The following is a 20,218-nucleotide window of genomic DNA, read 5'->3' on the forward strand; positions in this document are numbered from 1 at the left end:
GAGCTTGTGAAGGCTCATGAGATATTCCTGAAACACAGAGCCTGTGCTGGATACCTGTAATCTCCATTCGTCCTATCAGGTCAGGATTTCCTCCACTGCAATCAAAATATATATCATTTTAAAGATGATCAGAAACCCCTTTGATGTATGAAACCTATTTTAAAATAAACACAGGAGTTTCATCTTTACCTCTCAGGCACCTAATGCTGGCCATGTTATTACGGCTTCATTTGCTTCCTCACATCCAAAATTTTTTTTTTAACTTGACCTCCTATTTGACCCTGTTGTAATTCATAAGGTCCATGGAGTTTTGCGATGTTTGAATCCCTTTCAAAACAATTTCTATTAATCAACAAACCAGTGGAAAAATAAGATGAATCCCAGATGTCCCTTGATGGTGATAGGTAGATCAGATTTCATGGGACAAAAGAGGGTTAAGCTTTTTAAAGTTTACTTAGTGGGTGAAATGTGCAAGATCATATCTAAGCTGCAATAGGTGGAAACAGTCAAAGAACTTTAAAACAGTTTACAATATATGTGCTTATATATTTGCAAAGGCCAGGAAAGATTTACTATACCTGGAGCTTTTCCTCTGTGCAAAAAATGACTAACAACTGGACTACTCTGTGTAGCATCTTACAGAACAGCTTATTGAACCAGTTCCATGAAGTACGCACAGCGTTTCAGCTGCACCAATTTCCCTACTGAGAAAGAAAGCATGAAGTCGTCAAATAGGGGCTTGCCCAAGACTAAATAAGAACTTTAGATAAAAGTACAGAGACTTAGGAGATGTAGGGATTTAACAGAAACTCCACTTGGCCTTGAAGCCTTATTGAGTGCCTGCTTGAATTAAATTTCTTGCAGCCAGTTTTTTCACTACTCTACTCCTATGAACTTCTAAATAGATTAGAATCATGCATAGCTCCTTAGATTGAGAGGGGGTCATACTATAGCTTTCTCTGACAACCCCAAGACACTGCAGTATCTGACAGAGAGAAACATGAGAGAAATAATATGAATAAATGGGGGAATATCAGCAGATGCTTCTAGTCTGTATTAAATAAACATGGAACAGAGATGAGGGCTAAAACAGTCAGTGGAGTATAAATCTAAACCTCCATGAAGGTTTGTCATTAGAAATATTTATAAAATCAATTACAAAAAAGTCTTTTTTTTTTAAAGTATGTTCCCATTTTTGGCATATAATTCAACATGAAGCTTTTCATGCTATTTAAAAAGTCTTGTTTGTTCATACTTTTTAAATATTAAAGTGAAGTGTTTAAATTAGATACAGTAACTTGTATTTCAGCTTTAAAAATTTCCAAATATTTCAGTTAAAAACTAATACAAGTACCTACTATTAGAATACACTTTCCTAAAAGCATCATGGGTGCCACACTGGCAGATCAGAAAGAGATACTTAAATAAATAAATAAATAAAATATCAGAAATACTCAATTTAAATCTATGACTCCTGAAAAGTACTGAACGGAGTCCTGAAATGCCACTGTAATGGAAGTGATCCAGGTTGTTTGTTCTACAAAGATTCTTGATGCATTTACACAGAATGGCAGCAATGGCAGAGGGGGAGTTGTTCTATTTTTTAATAGTCAAAGATTCACAAGTCTGCTTGTTGAGAAAATAGCAAATCCAGAAGTCAAAGCTTCTACCATTAGCAACATAATAAAAGCACTTGTTTCCAAGTACAAAGAAATAATTCCTAGACAACACACTGAGGTTTTAAAATGCACCCATTCAGAAATAAGATGGTAGTTATTAAAATCCAGCATTTTGAAGAACAGACTGTAGTCACAATAAATAATTTGAGTTTGGAAGAATTTTTACTTGAAAAGTAAACTGACATTAAGTAAATCTGGTGTTAGCAGGGAGATATATGTAGTAGTTAGGGTTTTTTTAAATTTATTTTTTATTTAAAATGCAAAGTGGGAGTTCTGATTGCAGAAGACTTTACATGGCATTTCTAGCCACCAAAGGGTAGAAAAATTAAATCCTGCTCATCATTTTTGTTGATCTGAAAAAATTCTGCCTGGTGAGGATGCTTCTCATACACACAAGCCAATGCTTCTGAGGATTAGGCACTCATATGGAAGTTTAGGTCTGACACTTTCCAACAGGCTGGACTTTGGTGCATGGAAAGAAGAGCGTGTCATTTTGTCAAAAGTAAGATGGGCAGTATCAGTGCTGGTGTGTACAAAATGCAGCATGAGCTGATAAGAAACAGGGATGGAAGTAGCCTGTCTGAATGCAAACCAAAAAATGGGGGATGTCATTACAGTTGGTATTTCAGTCAAGTGAAGAAAGTGACATATATATAAAAAAAGAGCTGCAGGTAGCATTTACTGGTGTTTACAAGTTTTGGTGGTCTGATTAATGGGATCTACCACCTACAAATTTTATCTTAGGCTTAACAGAACTGCTCTAAACCTTGTTGAAAGAGATAGTAACATTTTGCAGCTTCCAGCATTGTCTATTTTCATGTCAAAAAGCAAAGTCTCAAGAGCAGCTTTGTATGTAGTGTTCATCATCATGTTGGCAGGTATAAGCAAGTAAATATGAAAAGCAAACTCCTTTGGGAATGAAGTTGCGGTCTCATGCCTCTCATTTTTTTTTCTGGTCTGATTCAGAATGCAGTGCAATAAAAGTAAAAATATCAAGGAAAATAAAAATGTTTTCAATCACAAAAAGAGGTTTGGTAATGGAGGAGAAAGAAGAGAGGAGGCATGGAAACAGGACACATTCCAGACAGATTTTTGTGTAAATGGGGGAAGAGAAAGCAAATACCAGCTTAGTGGCAGAAGCACTGAAAAAGAGAAAGGGCAAATGAAGTGGCATGATAGCCTGCTGCAAAAGCTGGAGAGAACCTGGCAGCTAAGAACATGCCTAAAAGAAGGAATGAGAGTGTGCTAGCTTGAAAAAAACCCCAAACAACAAAAAAAACCACTAAAAAAGTCAATCCTACTCGCAGTTTGGAAATATTTTTGCTTGTTTTGCGTAGTGTTTAGTATAACAACTCACCTAGATACAAAAGCATGTTTTCATTGCATTCAGAGTAATTTTCTAAAGAAAAACAAATCACTTGCTCTCTTGACCGCATGCTTATATTCTAAAATGGCTGGAAACATACTTGGAGTCAATATGCATAGTAAGAAGAAAAAAAGCAGATGCAATTCAACCCTAAATCATCCTCAGATTCCCTCTTTCCTTCTTTTACTATGTATATGTGTGGCTTTATACCCATAATCTTTCCAGTTTCTGATCAACACCAGGCAATGCAAGTGGTGAACATACTGGACTGGATTTGTTCTTTTAAGGACAGCTCAGAAGCTTTATAGACAGCAGTATCAATCTCTCTTATAGTCTGTGCTATGAAAATGGTGCAGTATCCCTAGAATAATACAGGTCACTGAAGAAACAGCCACATCATTCTCTCCCCTTGCCTTTCTATTTCTTTATCTCATTCTTTTTTTCCCCCCTGTAATTTAATTTCAGGATGAATTAAAACCAGCTGTAGCAAAATCTTGCAAATGATAGTGCCTATGAAAACGTGCTCATTGCCAGACACCAAGAAGTATTCTTCTCATTCTCTAATTTCCCCTTTGAAATAAAGAGTTTGCTTTTAGTATATGTGACTACCCATCCTTTCCTGTAAGAAGACAGTCATATAAACATGTCAGTTCACAGAAAGACAGATTGCAGAAAATAAAAAGACTGGTTATTTTGTGAACAATAAGATCAGTCCTCAAGTTATGCACAAGCTAATGGTAATGAAAGCTTTTATTTCAAGAGTCACTGGTTTCCACAAGAATCAAAAAGGAATTTTCCACAATGCATGATAGCTAGCTTCATGTGCAAGGGTGGAATGGGAGGATTTGCTCTAATTTTCCTTTAAGCAACAGACTGTCATCTAACAGATGAAACTGTAGGTCTCAGTGAGCCTGGAAATTCTATCCTCCTGATTTTCAGTGTATTTGTGGATGAAATCTTAAAAGGCAAAGTCTGAGTTAACAAAAATACACACAATATTGTGTGCCTTTTCCAGTGCAGAATTCTATAACAAGCCATGGGGTTAATGAATTGTTTCCAAGATCCAATATGTATGTATCTATCTATCTTTGGCTTTTGGAGACAAAGACAATAGACTTCATTAAAGAGAAAGTATATGATTTTTTTTTTTACTATTCTGAAAGAGACAAACTGTATTTCAGTGGTACAGTGGTGCTGCACAAGGTATTTCAAATGGTACCTAGCTCCAGAAACAAGGGGCTGAGGACCACCATGGCTGTGGCAAGATCTTACCACAAGTTCTGATGCTGATCATGGTGGCAGTGCCCTTGCAATGACTGATATTGTGGATACTGGTGCAAAGTATCTCAGATTAATAAAGATAGTAAGTGGAAGGGCATAACATCTGAATCAAAGACTCAACATACTTTAAAAATAAAAAATACTTTCCCCTGAAATCAATGTCTGTGAAATGAATACAGCCAAGTACTTTCCTTACGACATAAAGCCGTGTTTGGAGGGCCTGGTCAAAGTATGATGCAGTCACAACCTTGAGAATAGTAGTTTGATTTACTGTTAGTTTTGTAAGTTTACCAAAACCAAACAAATGAAAACTCACTTAATCTTTTTATTAAGGAAAAGAGCAATGTAGCACAATCCATTCTTTACCCTCTCTGAAAAAAGGGGTTAAAAACATAAATTCAGTCCTGGGTCTTCATAATTCAGAAGCATAACTGTCACTGATTTCAGCATAGTAAAGCACTTCGAAAGTTTCAGTTTGGATTATTTGGTATGAAATAACTGAGTTCTGCAGCTGGATGCTTCACTGCTATGTTGGAAAGCCTGGAGCCAGTATTGTCAAATACAAGGTATGTAAAGGAATTGCCTGAAAAAACTATGCAAGGTTTTATTTTGAAGGAAAACTCTTCAGGTGCACATTTCCAAAACAGAACCTAAGCTAAAAATAACATTTAAAAACTTTATTCCTTATCTTGGAAATTTAAGCTCAGTGATTCCAAAATAAGGGCTGCAACACAGGTAAAACCCCAGCCTCTCCTCATGGTGATGCAGGAACAGCTAATGGCAGCAGAGCAGGGTGCTAGTTTTCCTCACTGCTCTTAGCGTACACAAGGGCAGGTCAGGAGAAGGGGACTGTCATAAGATGCATGCAATCACAAACCAAAACAAAACTGATGGGTCTGATTGTAGTCCAATTAGCCTTTAACATGTGGGGGGGGTGGGGGTGGGGGGAGTGGGGGTGGGGGGTGTGTGTCTGTGTGTGTGTGTGTGATATTCCACAGAGCTACAGCATGCAACTTGACTGGCACAAATCAACCTTCCCGTTCCCACCATGGTCGTGGTGTAGCCTAAGTGCCTCAGAGATGGAAATTGGACTGTTAATCAGCCAGCAGACCTATTTGTTGACTACTCTGGCTGTTATCAGTTAGTGAAGCAGATGTCTAGACTGATGAGAGATTTCAGGAACCCAAAGGATACACCCAGAACAAATTTCAGAGGAAGAAATGTGAGAAATCTTATGCATGGGAGACTACAACTCAGATAGAAGCAGCTTCTTTCCATTATGAACTGTAGTCTATTGAAGAAAATATGAGCTAAATATGAGGGAACATATTCATTTTTTTAACTTAAACTTTTAAACTTTTTTAGACAAAGCACCTATTGAAAGGCTTCTGAATATGTCCCTATCAGGCATGAGAAAGCTTGGCCCAGTGCACGTTTGATTTAATTTTCCATCTTTACTGGTAAAACTGACATTTGTCTATGTAATTTGAGAGCTTTTACTATTCTTGGCACCCAATAAAACTTTCCATATGAAAGTCTTTATTTCCATTTTCACCAGTGAAAACACACCTTCACGTCAGTGAGCAAAGAAGTTGAAGTTTCTTATTTTATTGCATTGAAAACTGTATCCACCATATATAAAAAAACAAGCACGAGCCTTTGGAAAGGCCCAAACACTGGTGTGCAAGCGATCTAAAACTGCTTTTCTAAGACATGCAACGGAATAGCAATGCTTAGGAGGGCACAGGTGAGGAGAAACATGTATCTCTTACTGACTTGTCTTCAATCCTTAGACGGTTAATCTTCCATCCTGACAGTCTCCCCAGTGTGAACCAGCTGGTTATCAAAATAATACTGGGAACATGAGTGGTCTCGATTCTGCCAGGGGGACTGTAAAGAGCAACTCCCAAGTTTCACTGACACTTTATTTGAAAAGGCTGTGACTGTGATCCCTTCCAGAGAGTTTTAGCGTCATCCTATGCCATAATCCCTCAAGTTTTTCAAGAAACTGACAGAAGTTTGCCCATAGTCCTGAGGTATGAAGGCAGTTTAGATAGCTATAGTAGTTTAACTATCACATTACCAAGTCATTTTATGTAATTTGGACGCGACTGTCGTACGTGATGATTTGTATCATATAAAAGCTATACTTCACTTACCACATTGCTGCATGTCCTGTACCGGATGTTTCGCCCTTCACAGGTCCTGTGTCCAAAAATTAAAAACAAACCCAAAAACATTAATAGCTGAATATAAAAAGCAAACACGTGATGTTTATTCTGTCAGCATCCTTCCTACAATGATCTCTAATCACCTAATTCCTCACCAACCCTCTTCCCCAAAGCAAAGGGCTCTCTGTCCCCATACGGGTATTAAGGTATGAACTCTACAACTCCCCAGTCTCCTACCTTTGCTTTAAAAAAGAGTTTCTAGAAGGCGGGATCAGTTTGTAAATGAGGTTGGAGCTCAGAGTACAGAACATAGCTGGAAATCGACATCTGAATCGCATTAATAAAGCCCCGTGTCTCCCAGCTTTCCACAATGATTTCACAAAGGCTCAGCTCTGCGTCTACCCAGGCACACACCGTAGTACTGACACAGTCTCAGCAGCCAGGCTTTATCTGCTGGGGAACAACCTGTGCACTGGGAGGAAGGAAACCTGCCTGCGGCAGTGTGAATGACAGGCTAGCAGGACAGGGCTTTTTCCCAATTTGATGTGAGGTGAGAAGGAGAGCATAAAACTTCCCCCCTGACCCACCAGCCCCTCACTACTCCCAGATCCAGGCTGCAGAACAGCATCCAAAGAGCGCCTGGGCCCAACAGAGGTCAAGGACAGCACGTGCCCTGACATGGGCTCTCCATGGCTCTCCTTCTTTTCCCCCCACAGCAGACACATACCAGCCCTGATGCTGGCGGGGCTTCCAGAAGAAAGGTCAACAACCAGGTATCTTTTTAGCACTCAGCAGTGTGTATTCTGAGTATTTGACCTTAGGTGAAGTTTCATGTGTTTTATGAGTGCAGACAGCATACTCTGTGGAGGTCCTCAGTACAAATCAGAATGCAGGGTTTGGCTTTTAAAGATTATCCTTCAAAAGAATACAATTCCTTACATTTTTAATTTCCTAATTTCACAACTTCCTCCCCCACCCCTCACCCCCCCTTTTTTTTTGGCCAGGATTTAACAAGTACACATTCCTTGTGGACTAAATGCCTGCCAAGAGTGAATTTTTAAATCCAAACCATTTTGAACTATCCCAGAGAGAAAGGACAGCATCTGCATGTGTTTGTGTCGTTCCTTTTCCCTTGGTTTTTTTGAAAACAGAGGAACTTTTTCCATACTGAGTTAACTCTAAAATAATCTGAACAGATTTCCTTTAAATTATTGAAGCCATCCTTCCCCCTACCTTTATCCACAAAATTTAATTGCGAAATTCCTCCAGCAGTCATTTACACCTATGTCAGTACAAAATCAGGGCAAAACACAGTTTTGCAAATGTATCACAGGGGTGTAAATTATCACAAGAGAAGATAAACGAGTAAATAAACTTACCACTTTTTCAGAAGAAATATAAGCAGAAATATAACATATTCTGTTGTGTAGCATTTAGCATAAAAAGGATACTATTAAAAGCACATTAGAAGTACCACTAGTTCAATGTTTTTGTAATGTTATATAATTAACTGAAGTAATTTTTGATCATTACAAGCATGCACAGAAGTGAAAAGTGTCTACAAAGTATCTAGCACTACAAAATACAGTTTTAGCAGTGTAACAATAACAATTATATTCACAATAGGCTATGAACTAAAAAACTAAAAATAACTGCAAGCAACTCCCCCAGCATCCCAGTCATTCCTGAGCAATATAGACAAGCTGGCAGAGATACTGTGGTGCAGGCCAAACCTGTTTACACTGCACTACATTCATGCAGGCAGTCCTAGTACAGGCCTTGTACACCACACTGAATAGCTGGTTTGCCAAGCTTGATACATGCTCCACCTATCTCTTAGAAATGCCATAAAACCCATCAGACATCCCTTTGCTTCACATAGACCTGCTGTTACTGCAATTTACTATAATTTAACCTCAGAACCATTGAACTGCAAGGGAAATTTAAACTTCATTTTGATCAGCTGCTTCACAGTTTCTTTTTCTTCTTTTCACAGTTTCTTCATATTGTCTGTTTTGAAATGAAAACCCACTTATTTTTCAGTAATTCTTTGCATTAGGGAAAAGAATGGGTACTTTCATTAGACATGTGCCACAGAACTACTCAGATTTTTCTTCCAATTTCCCTCCTTTGGTTAATGGCCAGGGCTTTTCAGAAAAAAATGTGCAATTCTGTATGTAGCTAGTGCTGTGATGATTCATGAACACTAGGAACCACTCTTGCAAAACTTCCCTTGTCCCCTCTCCAAGAGCAAACTTTGGGGTTTTGTTGTTTGAGCTCATTAGTTTCCCAGTTATCACCCATCAACCAAAAGCAGGTAAACTGCTTTCAGCCTAAGCTGATATATTTTCACAATAGATTTGTAGAGTAGTTTGTGTTTCAGAGCTATGCTGCTTCAGGACAGTATTCCAGATTCTCTTAAACTCAAGTATCTACTTTTGGATTCAAAATCATAGGATTTGTAGGGGAAAAAAAAAAGATGGTTAAAAAGACTCTGGGGAAAAAAATTAAATAGCGGGGTGGGGGGCATAAATTTGATTTTAAAAAGTAAATTCTGTTTCTGATCCTGTCTATGCTTAAAATAGGGAAGCTGAAACCAACTAGTGAACTTAATCCTGCTAGAGCGAAATACACAGCATCTTGCATGACACCAGGCCAGACTAGTTTTTTCCTCTAGGCAGGGTTCAAATTAATGGTATGGGTCCCTTATCTCAGTGTGGATGCTTTGCAGAGTGCCACAGCACAGAGCATTTAACATGAAAGGAAGGACCACAGCAGATTAGTGAGATGACATTATGAGATACAGTCACCACACATCCTCTGACCTCTGTAAGGTATAAATGAGAACTCATATGAAGAAGGAGTACACACAGCCATTTGTAAAAGTCAGAAGTCACCCAAAATGGCAAGTTCATCTTGGAAAGCACACGGAGTGGGAGCCGTAAGAGGTACTTCTAGTCTTCTCTGTTATCTATACACTGCAGGGGATTTTGTGAAGGGAAAATGTAGCTGAGGGTTTGGCTTGACAGGCAATTATTAGCAAGTGAATATGACAGAAAAACAAGCGAATGGGAATCATGTTTCATTCTTCAAACCTAATCACTTGTTTCCAGTAAAGTTTCTGAAAGAGGTTAACAACTTTTAATATATTAAAATATTCACTTCTCTTAACGTAAACAACCCGAAACCCTAGTATTTATTTCTCCAGGCTCCAGTTTGTAGAGGGACTTAGTTCAAATCGTTCCCCCGCCTCCCCCAAAGGTCTAAAGTAGATGTGTATTTGTGCTCAGCTAGAGTTAGAAGCCTTGCAATAATCCATGCCAGAAAGAATAGCAACTCCATGCCAAAGTTGCCTTTATCTGTAATTACCAACAACAATGAAAGAGACTTGCAGAGGAGGACCTCATCAACTCCTGCCACTCTCAGCAGTCATCAAAGTTTGAAATGCTTTTTGTAAGAAACAAATCTCCACATAAGCAAGCAACTATGAGCCAGGGGTGGGTTATTTCTGTGGATGTGAATTTTGATGCAACTGTTCACTGCAGGGGTTTGAAAGATGATGTAATGTTGGACAATCTTCACTCTCCTTTATTTTCGCACCCCTTGATAATCACTTTTCTGGACAGATTCTGGTTTCTGCACTGCACCTGTGAGAAATATATGCTGTGGGCCTTTCTGCTCCCACGAGATCTTAGGCAGACTGTGTTAGCTCTCCTCTTTCCCTGGTGCCAACAGGCACGAGACCATGCTGCAATAACACAATAACACCATCTTGCATCTCTCTTTCCCCACCCTGTTGCGCTTACCTCTTCCCCAAATGTTGCACAGTGTTATGATCCCCTCTCATCCTCAATACAACTTTTGTGTTGGTCCTTATCCAGGGGGAAAAAAGTCTCTTTTATTCTTTCAGCATACCATAATGAAAATGTGAGGGAAAGCCATAAACACCAAATTGTTACGAAAAAGGAAGATGCAGCAGGACTGCATTGACTTTATGAGTTCACTTTTTCAAAATGTCTGGTTGGGTCTGCCCAACTTCATGTCCAAATCATTCAATTGACAATATATTGAAAAGATGTGTAAAAATTTTTCCATATCCTTTTGTTAATAAGCACCCTGCGTGCCACAATGTAGATGCACTGGTATGTTTTGCAATGCACCTTGGCATTGCAACTGTAAAAATCTTTCATTCTTTATGTTTAGGAGACTGTCTCCTACAGACTTCTGCACCTTGTTGAAGTAGTGAAATACCAGAAATGTTACAGGAATAGTTAACTTTGAGACAAGAAAAGTGGGCATGGATAGACAAGCCAACTTTCCCTAGACAAGCCAACTTTGCTTGGCAAATTTACTTACAGTTCTTATGAATATACTTTCTGCAGGAGTAAAACAAATAAACAACCAGGAGGCAAAATACCAACTTGAGTCACTACATGCAGGAAGCTGGCTAGGCAAATAAAAGCGTGGGTACTGATCTGTGGCCACCAAAGGCCTACTTCTTGCATAAATAATGTTTTCTGCAATATTGTTATTAGGGAATCAATAATTCTGTTGTAAAGAATGTATCATACTTAGCATGATTGGACCCATGCAAACCTCATGAAGTTCAACAAGGCCGAGTGCAAGGCCCTGCACCGGGGCCGGGGCAAACCCCAATATCAATACAGACTGAGTGATGAATTGACTGAGAGCAGCCCTGCAGAGAAGGACTTGGGCATACTGGTGGATGAAAAACTGGATGCGAGCTGGCAATGCCTGTTTGCAGACCAGAAAGCCAATTTTATCCTGGGCTGCATAAAAAGAAGCACAGCCAGCAGGGCTAGGGAGGTGATTCTCCCCCTCTACTCTACTCTGATGAGGCCCCACGTGCAGTACTGAATCCAGCTCTGGGGTTCCCATTACAAGACAGACATTGACCTTTTATAGCAGATCCAGAGGGCCACAAAAATGATCAGAGGGCTGGAACACCTCTCCTACAATGAAAGGCTGAGAGAGTTGGGGTAGAAGGTGGGTTCATGAGGTTAAAGTCCAGTTTAACAAGTTAATATCCTTTTGTGACCAGATCACCCATCTAGTTGACCAAGGGAAGCATGCGGGTTTTCTGGATTTTAGCAAAGCTTTTGAAACTGTCTCTCATAGCATCTTTCTGGACAAAATGTCCAGCATACAGCTAAACAAGCCCATAATATGTTGGCTAAGTAATTGGCTGATGGGTCAGGCTCAAAGAGTTCTAGTAAATGCAGTCACATCAGGTTGGTGGTCAGTCACTAGTGGGGTACCCCAGGGCTCAATTTTAGGGCCAGTGCTCTTTAATGTCTTTATAAATCTTCTCGATGCAGGAATCAAATGTACATTAAGTAAGTTTGCCGATACTAAACTAGAAGGAGCTGTGGACTCCCTTGAGGGTAGAAAGGCCTTACAGAGGGATCTGGACAGACTAGAGAGCTGGGGAATTACCAACTGTGAAATTTAGCAAGAGCAAGTGCAGGATTCTCTACCTGGGATGGTGTAATCCTGATTATACGTACAAACTGGGGGACGAGAGGCTGGAGAGCAGCCCCACGGAAAGAGATCTGGGGGTTTGGGTTGATGGGAAGTTGAATATGAGTCAACAGTGTGCCCTGGCAGCCAAAAGGGCCAACCGTGTCCTGGGGTGCATCAAGCACAGCATCGCTAGCCAGTTGAGGGAGGTGATTGCCCCACTCTACACTGCACTGGTGCAGCCCCACCTCGAGTACTGTGGGCAGTTGTGAGCGCCTCAGTATAAGAAGGACATCAGACTATTGAAGTGAAATGTGTGTAGAGGAGGACAACCAAGATGGTGAAGGGTGTCAAGGGCAAGACATGAGGACTGGCTGGGGTCACTTGGTTTGTTCAGCTTGGAGAAGAGAAGGCTAAGGGGTGACCTTATCACAGTCTACATCTTCCTCAAGGAGGGCAGCAGAGGAGGAGGTACTGATCCCCTCTCTCTGGTGGCCAGCGATAGGACATGAAGAAACAGAATAAATCTATGTAAGGGGAAGTTCAATTTGACATTAGGAAAAGGTTCTTCACTGCGACGGTGGTCAGTCACTGGAACAGGTCCCCCAGGAAGTGGTCACAGCATGAAGCCTGTCAGAGTTCGAGGAGCATTTGGATGATGCTCTTAGTCATATGGTTTAGTTTCAAGTAGTCCTGCAAGGAGCAGGGAGTTGGACTCTATGATCCTTATGGGTCCTTTCCAACTCAAGGTATTCTGTGATTCTGTGATTCTATGTTCAGCTGGAGAAAAGAAGGCTCCAGGGGACCTTGCTGCAGACTTTTAATATATAAAGGGAGCTTATAAGGAATATGCAGAAAGACTTTTTACTAAGGCCTGTACTGACAGGACAAGGAGAAATGATCTTAAACTGGAAGAGGATAGATTTAGATGGGATATAAGGAAGATTTTTTTTCACAATGCAGGTGGTGTGACACTGAAATAGGTTGCCCAGAGAAGTTCTGGATCCCCCATCACTTGAAGTGTTCAAGGTGAGGTTGGACAGGACTTTGAGCAACCTGATCTAGTGAAAGATGTCCCTGCCCATGGCAGGAGGGTTGGACTAGATGATCTGTAAAGGTCCTTTCCAACCCAACCCGTTCTATGATTAAATAAACATTGACCCTCATGTATGTGAAGGGGATGAGTATGGAACTAACAAAAAAGCCATCATGCTGGGCTTTACTCTGTGAAACTCTTGTTTAACTAGAGTAAATTCACTGGAATCAAAAGAATGGAATATGGCTATACACATATGCAATATGACTACACATTATACCAAAGAGATGGTGTCACAAAAAAGAAGGGAAAAAATGCCTTTATTTAATACTTAGCTTGAACCAAAACCTGACTGGCTTTTTAGGAGTTTGAAGGACAAGTAAACAGTGTTTCTCAAAGACGAAGTCCCTTTCATGGTGATATTAGTAGAAAACAAGTACTTGTTTCTGGCTACCTGATGCTTGTTGAAGTTGTGTTGAATGCTCCCTACAGAATGCCATCCAATCTCTTCTAAAGTTTTGTTTATACTGTAGGCTATAGTGCAAGAAATAACCAAAGTAATGTAAAGGTAGCTAGCCCACCTACTGATATGCTAAGTTGGCTATTTCTAGCAGTCTAGCCAAGATAGCATAGAGCTCAGAGAAAGCTAATATATCTATTGGTTTTGCAGAGAGAAGCCTTTCCTTCTAAAAGTATGATTAGGCTTGTGTCACAATTACGTTTTAAACTCTGGAAGTTTGATGAGGGGAATGGTTCAGATTTGAGAATTTTGTTGGAAATGTTATGATCAGCTGCACCTCCAACAGTGGTCCAACCCACACAAAGCTCTTACTCTGAGTAGCTTCTGCTTACCTTGGAGTTTAAGGGTGGCATTATATTTACTCAGAAGTAAGGCAGACCTTGGACTTTTGCTGTACAAATTGCTGAACAGAATAATTTATTCTAATTTTTACTTTCAAATTCTTCTTCACATTATTCAGAGCCATTGAATATTATTTTCTAAGTAACAGCTGGCATTAAATGACAGTGCCTAAACTCTCAGTAAAATATGATTGCCTAGTCCAATTAAAATAACAAAAATCAAATCTGAGAAAAATAAAGGAAAAGGAGAAAAATTTGTCAGAGTGCTTTCAGACTACTGTTTATTTTCAGCCATTTAGTCTCTCACGTTTGTCACTGCAGTATTTTTTATTTTCTTAAGAATTTTTTTAAAAGTCTTTAGCTTTACATTTGCACATATAACATATTGCAGATATACAGAAAGCAATTACAGTTGCAAATGTTTTTCAGATGCTCACTAGGCAAGAAAGGCAGAAAAAAATCAAGAATTAAAGAAATGTCTTTCAGCAAAACAACAGCAAGAGGTCTCTTCACAGTCCAAGTGGAAAGAAAATACAATACTAAATCTCACCTGGCCTGCTGTGTCACAAAGATAACATCTAGAACATACTGCAGGCCCCAAAGTACTAACACCCCAAATTTGAACATGCCTGAGCTTGGATCTGGATCCAAGTTTTGCAGCTGGTCTTTACAAAACAAATGTGCTGAGCAGGAACCGTAGTTCCCCATGCTTTGAGGAAGTTTGAACCTGAGTCTGAAACACATGTGTTAGCCCAGCTCCGCTGAAATGCTTATGCTTTCTCATGTACGATCTATTGCTTGGGGCTTTAGAGAATCACATCTTAACTTCTTTTTTATAGGTAGTAAGGCTTACAAAAACTCAACATCATGCAAATGCCTGGCTGATTTAATTCTTTTTCAATTAAATTCCAGAACAGATTTATTGAAAGAGTTATGAACATACAAGAGCTCTTCCAGTGAACCTGGACTTATGAACAGTTTATAATCCAAGTGAAGGCTTCACAGACATTTTTATTAGGTAGGCTACTTCTCAACAGAAAGACAGATTTATGGAGACTATATCCATCACTCATCTGTAGGTACAATGCTGATTACCATTCATTGTAACACAGATCAGTAGATCAGTTTCTCACTCAAAACACCAACTTATAACATCCCTGTGGCAACTATAGCAATGGATTACATGGGCAAAGAACACTAGGAAAGCATTTTATATATCTTTAGCAATTTCACTGAGGCTTAGAAGTAGGAAATTAGGACAGTGACTAACTGGTTCTCCAAAGACTGTCAGCAATCACTCCACAGATTACAACGTCGATCTAGATTGCGTGAAATTTGCAGCTTGTTGTATTATTGACTCAAATTTAAGATTGTCGCTTGCTGCTTCTGCCATTAGGAGGAGTTAGAATTGTAGTCTCTCTCAAAAAATAGAAATGCTTCTCCATCAAATGAAAGCAGGAAATGTTCTCATAATTACTCATTTGACTAATCCCAGAGTAAATAGAATAAAAAGTTCCCTTTTAAAATGCTGTTAGATGGCACAGCTTTAACCACAAGCAGCTACAAACTAAATATACTCAAAATTTATTCCAAATGTTTAAAATCACACAGTATACCATGGAGGATGTCCTTTACAGAGTAAACCAGCTACAGTTATCAACTGAAGCAGAAAACAAGCCAGCTATTAAGGTATCCTGAAGGTCATTTGTAAGAAGTAATATACTAAGCTAGCATACAGATACAGTTTTGATCAGCGTAATGAGAACCATCCTCCAAAATCATTTGGTAGCACAGGTCACCTAAGAATTTTATGACATTGACTGTACTCCCATTCAGTGATGTGGTATGCTTCATCAGAAAGTTATTTATTTTTGTGGATGTATTCAGCAATTATGACATCATTTTGGCAAATATGTTTTGCTCTTTATTCTACAGACCTTAAGATAGCAAAGGTATTATTCTAGAAGTCATAAAACTCCACAGTATTTAAAATGATCATTATGTCTGGCATAGGAACATTTCATGAAGTGGCATAATTTGCCTTATTTAGTAATGCCAGGATTAGAGCAGACTGCATTTATATCATTGCACAATAGTTGCAGAAATTTGTTAGCCTCTATCTGACAAAGAAGCAACCCAAAAACTAGAATAACGGTTCCATTGTAATTTTCACTCAGAAAGTTTAAAGGACCACTTATCAATGTTAGATGTGAAAAACTTCAGATTCTTTTCCAATCTAGGCCCCTGAGACAGACGAGTCAGTGTCTGTAGCCTGAAACTAGAGGTCACAGCCACATGCTTGGACTAAATTCTAAATTTGGTTGTGAAGCAGCAACAGAACAGCAGAAAATATTTTGGTATGAAAGGTATATAAAATTGCAACTTTAAACAGTGTTTTTAAAATATGTAGTATTTGATGTATCCCCTTTTCAGTGCTAGTCAGTGTTGCTGTAATGGGTTCTTATTCTATTATTTAACTTTAAACTAACATGAATAACATACATCTATTCCATCCTCATCTGACAGGCACGAAACCATCTGATGCTTGATTTATGAACTGATAATCTGTGTGACCAAAATGAGAAAAGATTACTCCTTAATGAAATAAATTCCATTTATTCTGGGCTTCTGTCTTACGAAAAATGTCACACAGCATAATACTGACCTACTTTTAGCTAATTTAGCTAGTTTATTAAACCTAACCTCCAAAGGTATGTCTTGGTGGCTATTTTACTCATCACCTGAGTCAAACTGCAATAAAACTGAGAGTCATTTATGCAGATCTACTGTTTTCATCCTGCAGAATGCAATGGCAGTGGACTGAATTACCAAAGTAGTGTATCACTCACTTCAGCTAATTTAGCAAGCAGAGCTGGTGGAAAGGTTATTTCATACTCGTGGTTCCCTTGCATTACCAAAAGGCAGCCATCACCTGAAGGAATGGAGGCAGGTATTTGAAAGGGGGAAAAAAAGCATTCTAGCAAGTAACAGATCCAGTATGAGGCCTCTAAACAAAGCTAGGATTGTGATTCTCTCATGTGTATTCCCTCTTTTTTTTTTTAATTTTTTTTTTTTTAGATCTCTGTCACTCTTATTACTGAGGGAAACCTGTCAGGATGATGTTAATGTTGACTTTCTTTTGCTACTAAACATACATTCCTCATCTAATGGTGGAAAACCTCCACTCTATTTAGCAGTTTACACATAATTTCCCAGAAGTAAGAGTGATGATCTCAAATTTTGACATCTTAACCCAGAATCAGTATCCATGGGACTCCATAACCAGCTTAGCAGTCTGCTATACCCTAACACAAACTGTTCCTTGCTTCATGCTTTAGCCAGAAACAGCAGCAAGAGTAACAGGTAGGATTTCTAAGCAGATTGAAAAAAAAGACTACCTATCTATTATCTGCTAAAATAATTCCCCAAACTCTAGGACATCTTGCTCTTCTGCTACCTACAACCTTGCTTTACTAGAAAGTGATGACGAATTTGGAAGATGATAGGAAAAAAAATCACAATTATCTTCCTTCCAAGCCTAGAAACAGTAAAACACTATTGACATTACCACAGTATTTGTCAATATGTAAAGTACAATTCTAGAACACACAGAATATTTTTAGGACCAGGATGGGTGAACTTGGCATAGGAGAATTTATAGTTTCTTTTAAGGTTTGAAAATCTATTCCAATACAAGGAAATTAAATAAATGCACAGGAAATTCAGGTATCTAACAAATATTCAGCCATTTATTACTTTGTTTGAGTTTGCTTGAATCAACATGCACACTTATTATTAATACCTGGATTGATTAATACCTATCCATCACTATGCTGGATGACAAACTCCAGATGTGCTGTGCAATCGACAGACCACAACAAATAATAGCCAGATTCTGAGGGCAAAGACCATACTGCAGTGTCACTCCACCAGCTCTGCCTGTGTATTTCCATGTCCCTGTAGCCAAAGTATCCAACAGCTAATAAAACTTGGTTCTCTGTAGAAGCACAATGGTTGTTAGTTTGTCCCTCAAGAAAAACAGAAATGGTCTGTGGTTCTTCTCTCTACAGGTTTTGATCAGCAGTGCTGCATGACAGTTTATGATGGAGAGGAGACAGATGAGGAGCTAAGGAGTTTCTCTTTCCTGAGCTTTGTATTAAAAGAGAGAGAGAGAGAGAGAGACTCCCTCTCTTTGAGACAAAACACTTGTGGTAAAACACTCTGGAATGATAAAAATAAATACTTCTTCACCCAATATATAATTAGGCTGGAAGGTTCACTTTCAAGTGAGGTGAGGCAAACAACTGTAACATTTAAAGGGGGTCTGTCCTTTTGTGTAAATAACAAGAATACCTGAAGTTATAAAGAGTTAATGTCAACAAAGAGCATGAAAAATGTCATGCTTTGAGGTTTAGACCAGTCTTTAACTACTAATTAGCAAAAGGTTATTTTTCTTATTCTGCCACCAGAGTGACCCAGTGCTGTTCGCTGTCAGTGTGGGATACCAGGACGCATGGTTGACTTGGGCTGACAACTCCTGTCTGCTTGTGTGACGGGCATATTTATTTATATTACTATCATACTAAATGTCCTTAGCATAATCAGGACCAGTTGTTCTAATGAAATGTACTGTTAAACAGCCCCTACCCTGAAGTGTTTGCCATCTAAAACACTAGAAAATAGAATTTCTCACTAACACTTTCCATTCTTTCATCACAGCTGTGAAGGCCTAACACAAAACATGTTCCCAAAACAAACAACACAAGCACTAACATAATTTTGGCAAACAAAAGTTGGAAAGAAAACTGGTTTCCTTTATTTAGCTGCATATACTAATGGTGTTTAGGAATGGGCAACTAGTCCGTGCTTTTCTTCAAAGCAGATGCACTGGGTTCTCTCTTTTCATGTAATGCTCTGAAAGTCACCTCATACAGAACTAAGACATAAGGCACTATGAACATTCCTCCCAGGATGAGAAACATCTAGGAGTAATTTGTTCCAAAACACCTAAATATATTGCCAGTTTTCATTTGCCAAAAGTATCTAGTATCTTCCTTCATGCTGCCATGAAATTATACACAGCAAATACATGACAGAAACTGTACCAACCAAGAAATTGTCCCAGAGAGGTAGACATTTTGTTCTAGACTTGCCAGGTTTGAAATATTCATGTGCACAGGCTTATTTCCAAACCTTCGAAGTCTGGATAAGTTTCTTTCCCCTACTCCCTCTCTGCCTTTTTCTTAGTGACTTAAAATGCTTCCCTAGCACAAAATTTAATCATTTAAACCCTTTATTTAATTAGCAATTGCACACAGATCAGGAAAAAGGAAAAACTATCACATATTTGATACTGTGCTAATTCCAGGTGAAATTTTACTATTTATGATTTATTGCTACTGCCTAGCAAAAGCTGTGCACCTAGTAAAACCCCTGTATCCTATCCTGGAATAGGGGGCTTCCCAATCTGAATGGGCCAAAGTTTGCAGTTGGTTTCTTAAGGCAAGAAGTGTTGCTGTTGTACTGACGGGGCAGTAGTAAGGTATTGTATGAAAAAAAAGTACTGTGTGATTTATGAGTTTATTCCCTGTTCCACTGAGTAGCTTCAGGGACATCCTGAATAGTAAAAGAATCAAAGAGAAGCAGATGGGGAGAGCCTGCCCAGAAGGAATGGTTTATACTCACATACTACAGAGCACTATGACTACTACTGCTGTCATGGAGTTCCAAGACTTTTCCCCTCTAGAAACTACTGAGGCAGTTCTCAGTGAGGGAGCAGAAGTGTAGTCAGCAAGCCCTTGTATTACTCAGATTCCCCAGATCTCCTGATATGCCTGGATTCATGTTTACATTAAAGGAACATATAGAAAATCACTCATTTTCCTAAGTGTGGAAAGGATACACTGTGATTGAAAATAAGTACCTGACTCTGCAATTCCCAGTTTCGAGGTTTTTGCAGAACCACTATTTGCTATGGAACTAACAAAAGAGGAGAATTTGGCCCCATGTTTAAAAACCCAATTATTCTATTTTTTTTTTCCATGGGAATGGAATAGAAAAGTTTTTTCTTTTTTCCACTGGTTTCAGTAGAAGATTTTGCCTATCTTTCCTCCTTCCAGCAGACTTTTGCACACTGTCAACTCAATAATAGCTGGAACTAGGAGACCAAACTGTCCACAGATAAAGCTAAGATACACAATACTCTATTCTGATCTTATGGTTCAATGCTTTGTGCTGTTTCTTGTCGTCACTAAACAGCCCCATGTATTAAAATGTCAAATGTAGGTAACAATCTCCAGTGTACTGTCACAGTATGTTTTATTAACATCAGTTTTATAAGCAC

The 20,218-nt window shown here is 39.0% G+C and overlaps 2 protein-coding genes across 7 annotated transcripts in view; both read right to left on the minus strand.

The window, feature by feature from the left end:
* ADAMTSL1 (ADAMTS like 1) overlaps window positions 1–20,218 on the minus strand; it is a 474,760-nt gene that overhangs the window by 152,500 nt on the left and 302,042 nt on the right. For all 6 annotated transcript variants that reach the window (XM_049794311.1, XM_049794310.1, XM_049794308.1 and 3 more), the window contains one exon: window positions 6,486–6,531. In XM_049794311.1, coding sequence (XP_049650268.1) covers window positions 6,486–6,531 — 46 coding nt within the window. The remainder of the gene's footprint in view (window positions 1–6,485; window positions 6,532–20,218) is intronic.
* The window catches only part of SH3GL2 (SH3 domain containing GRB2 like 2, endophilin A1), a 579,749-nt gene that overhangs the window by 81,687 nt on the left and 477,844 nt on the right, over window positions 1–20,218 (minus strand). The gene's annotated exons all lie outside the window — the stretch shown is intronic.

Source organism: Accipiter gentilis, chromosome Z (assembly GCF_929443795.1).
Source record: "Accipiter gentilis chromosome Z, bAccGen1.1, whole genome shotgun sequence".
Classification (NCBI taxonomy): Eukaryota; Metazoa; Chordata; class Aves; order Accipitriformes; family Accipitridae; genus Astur; species Astur gentilis.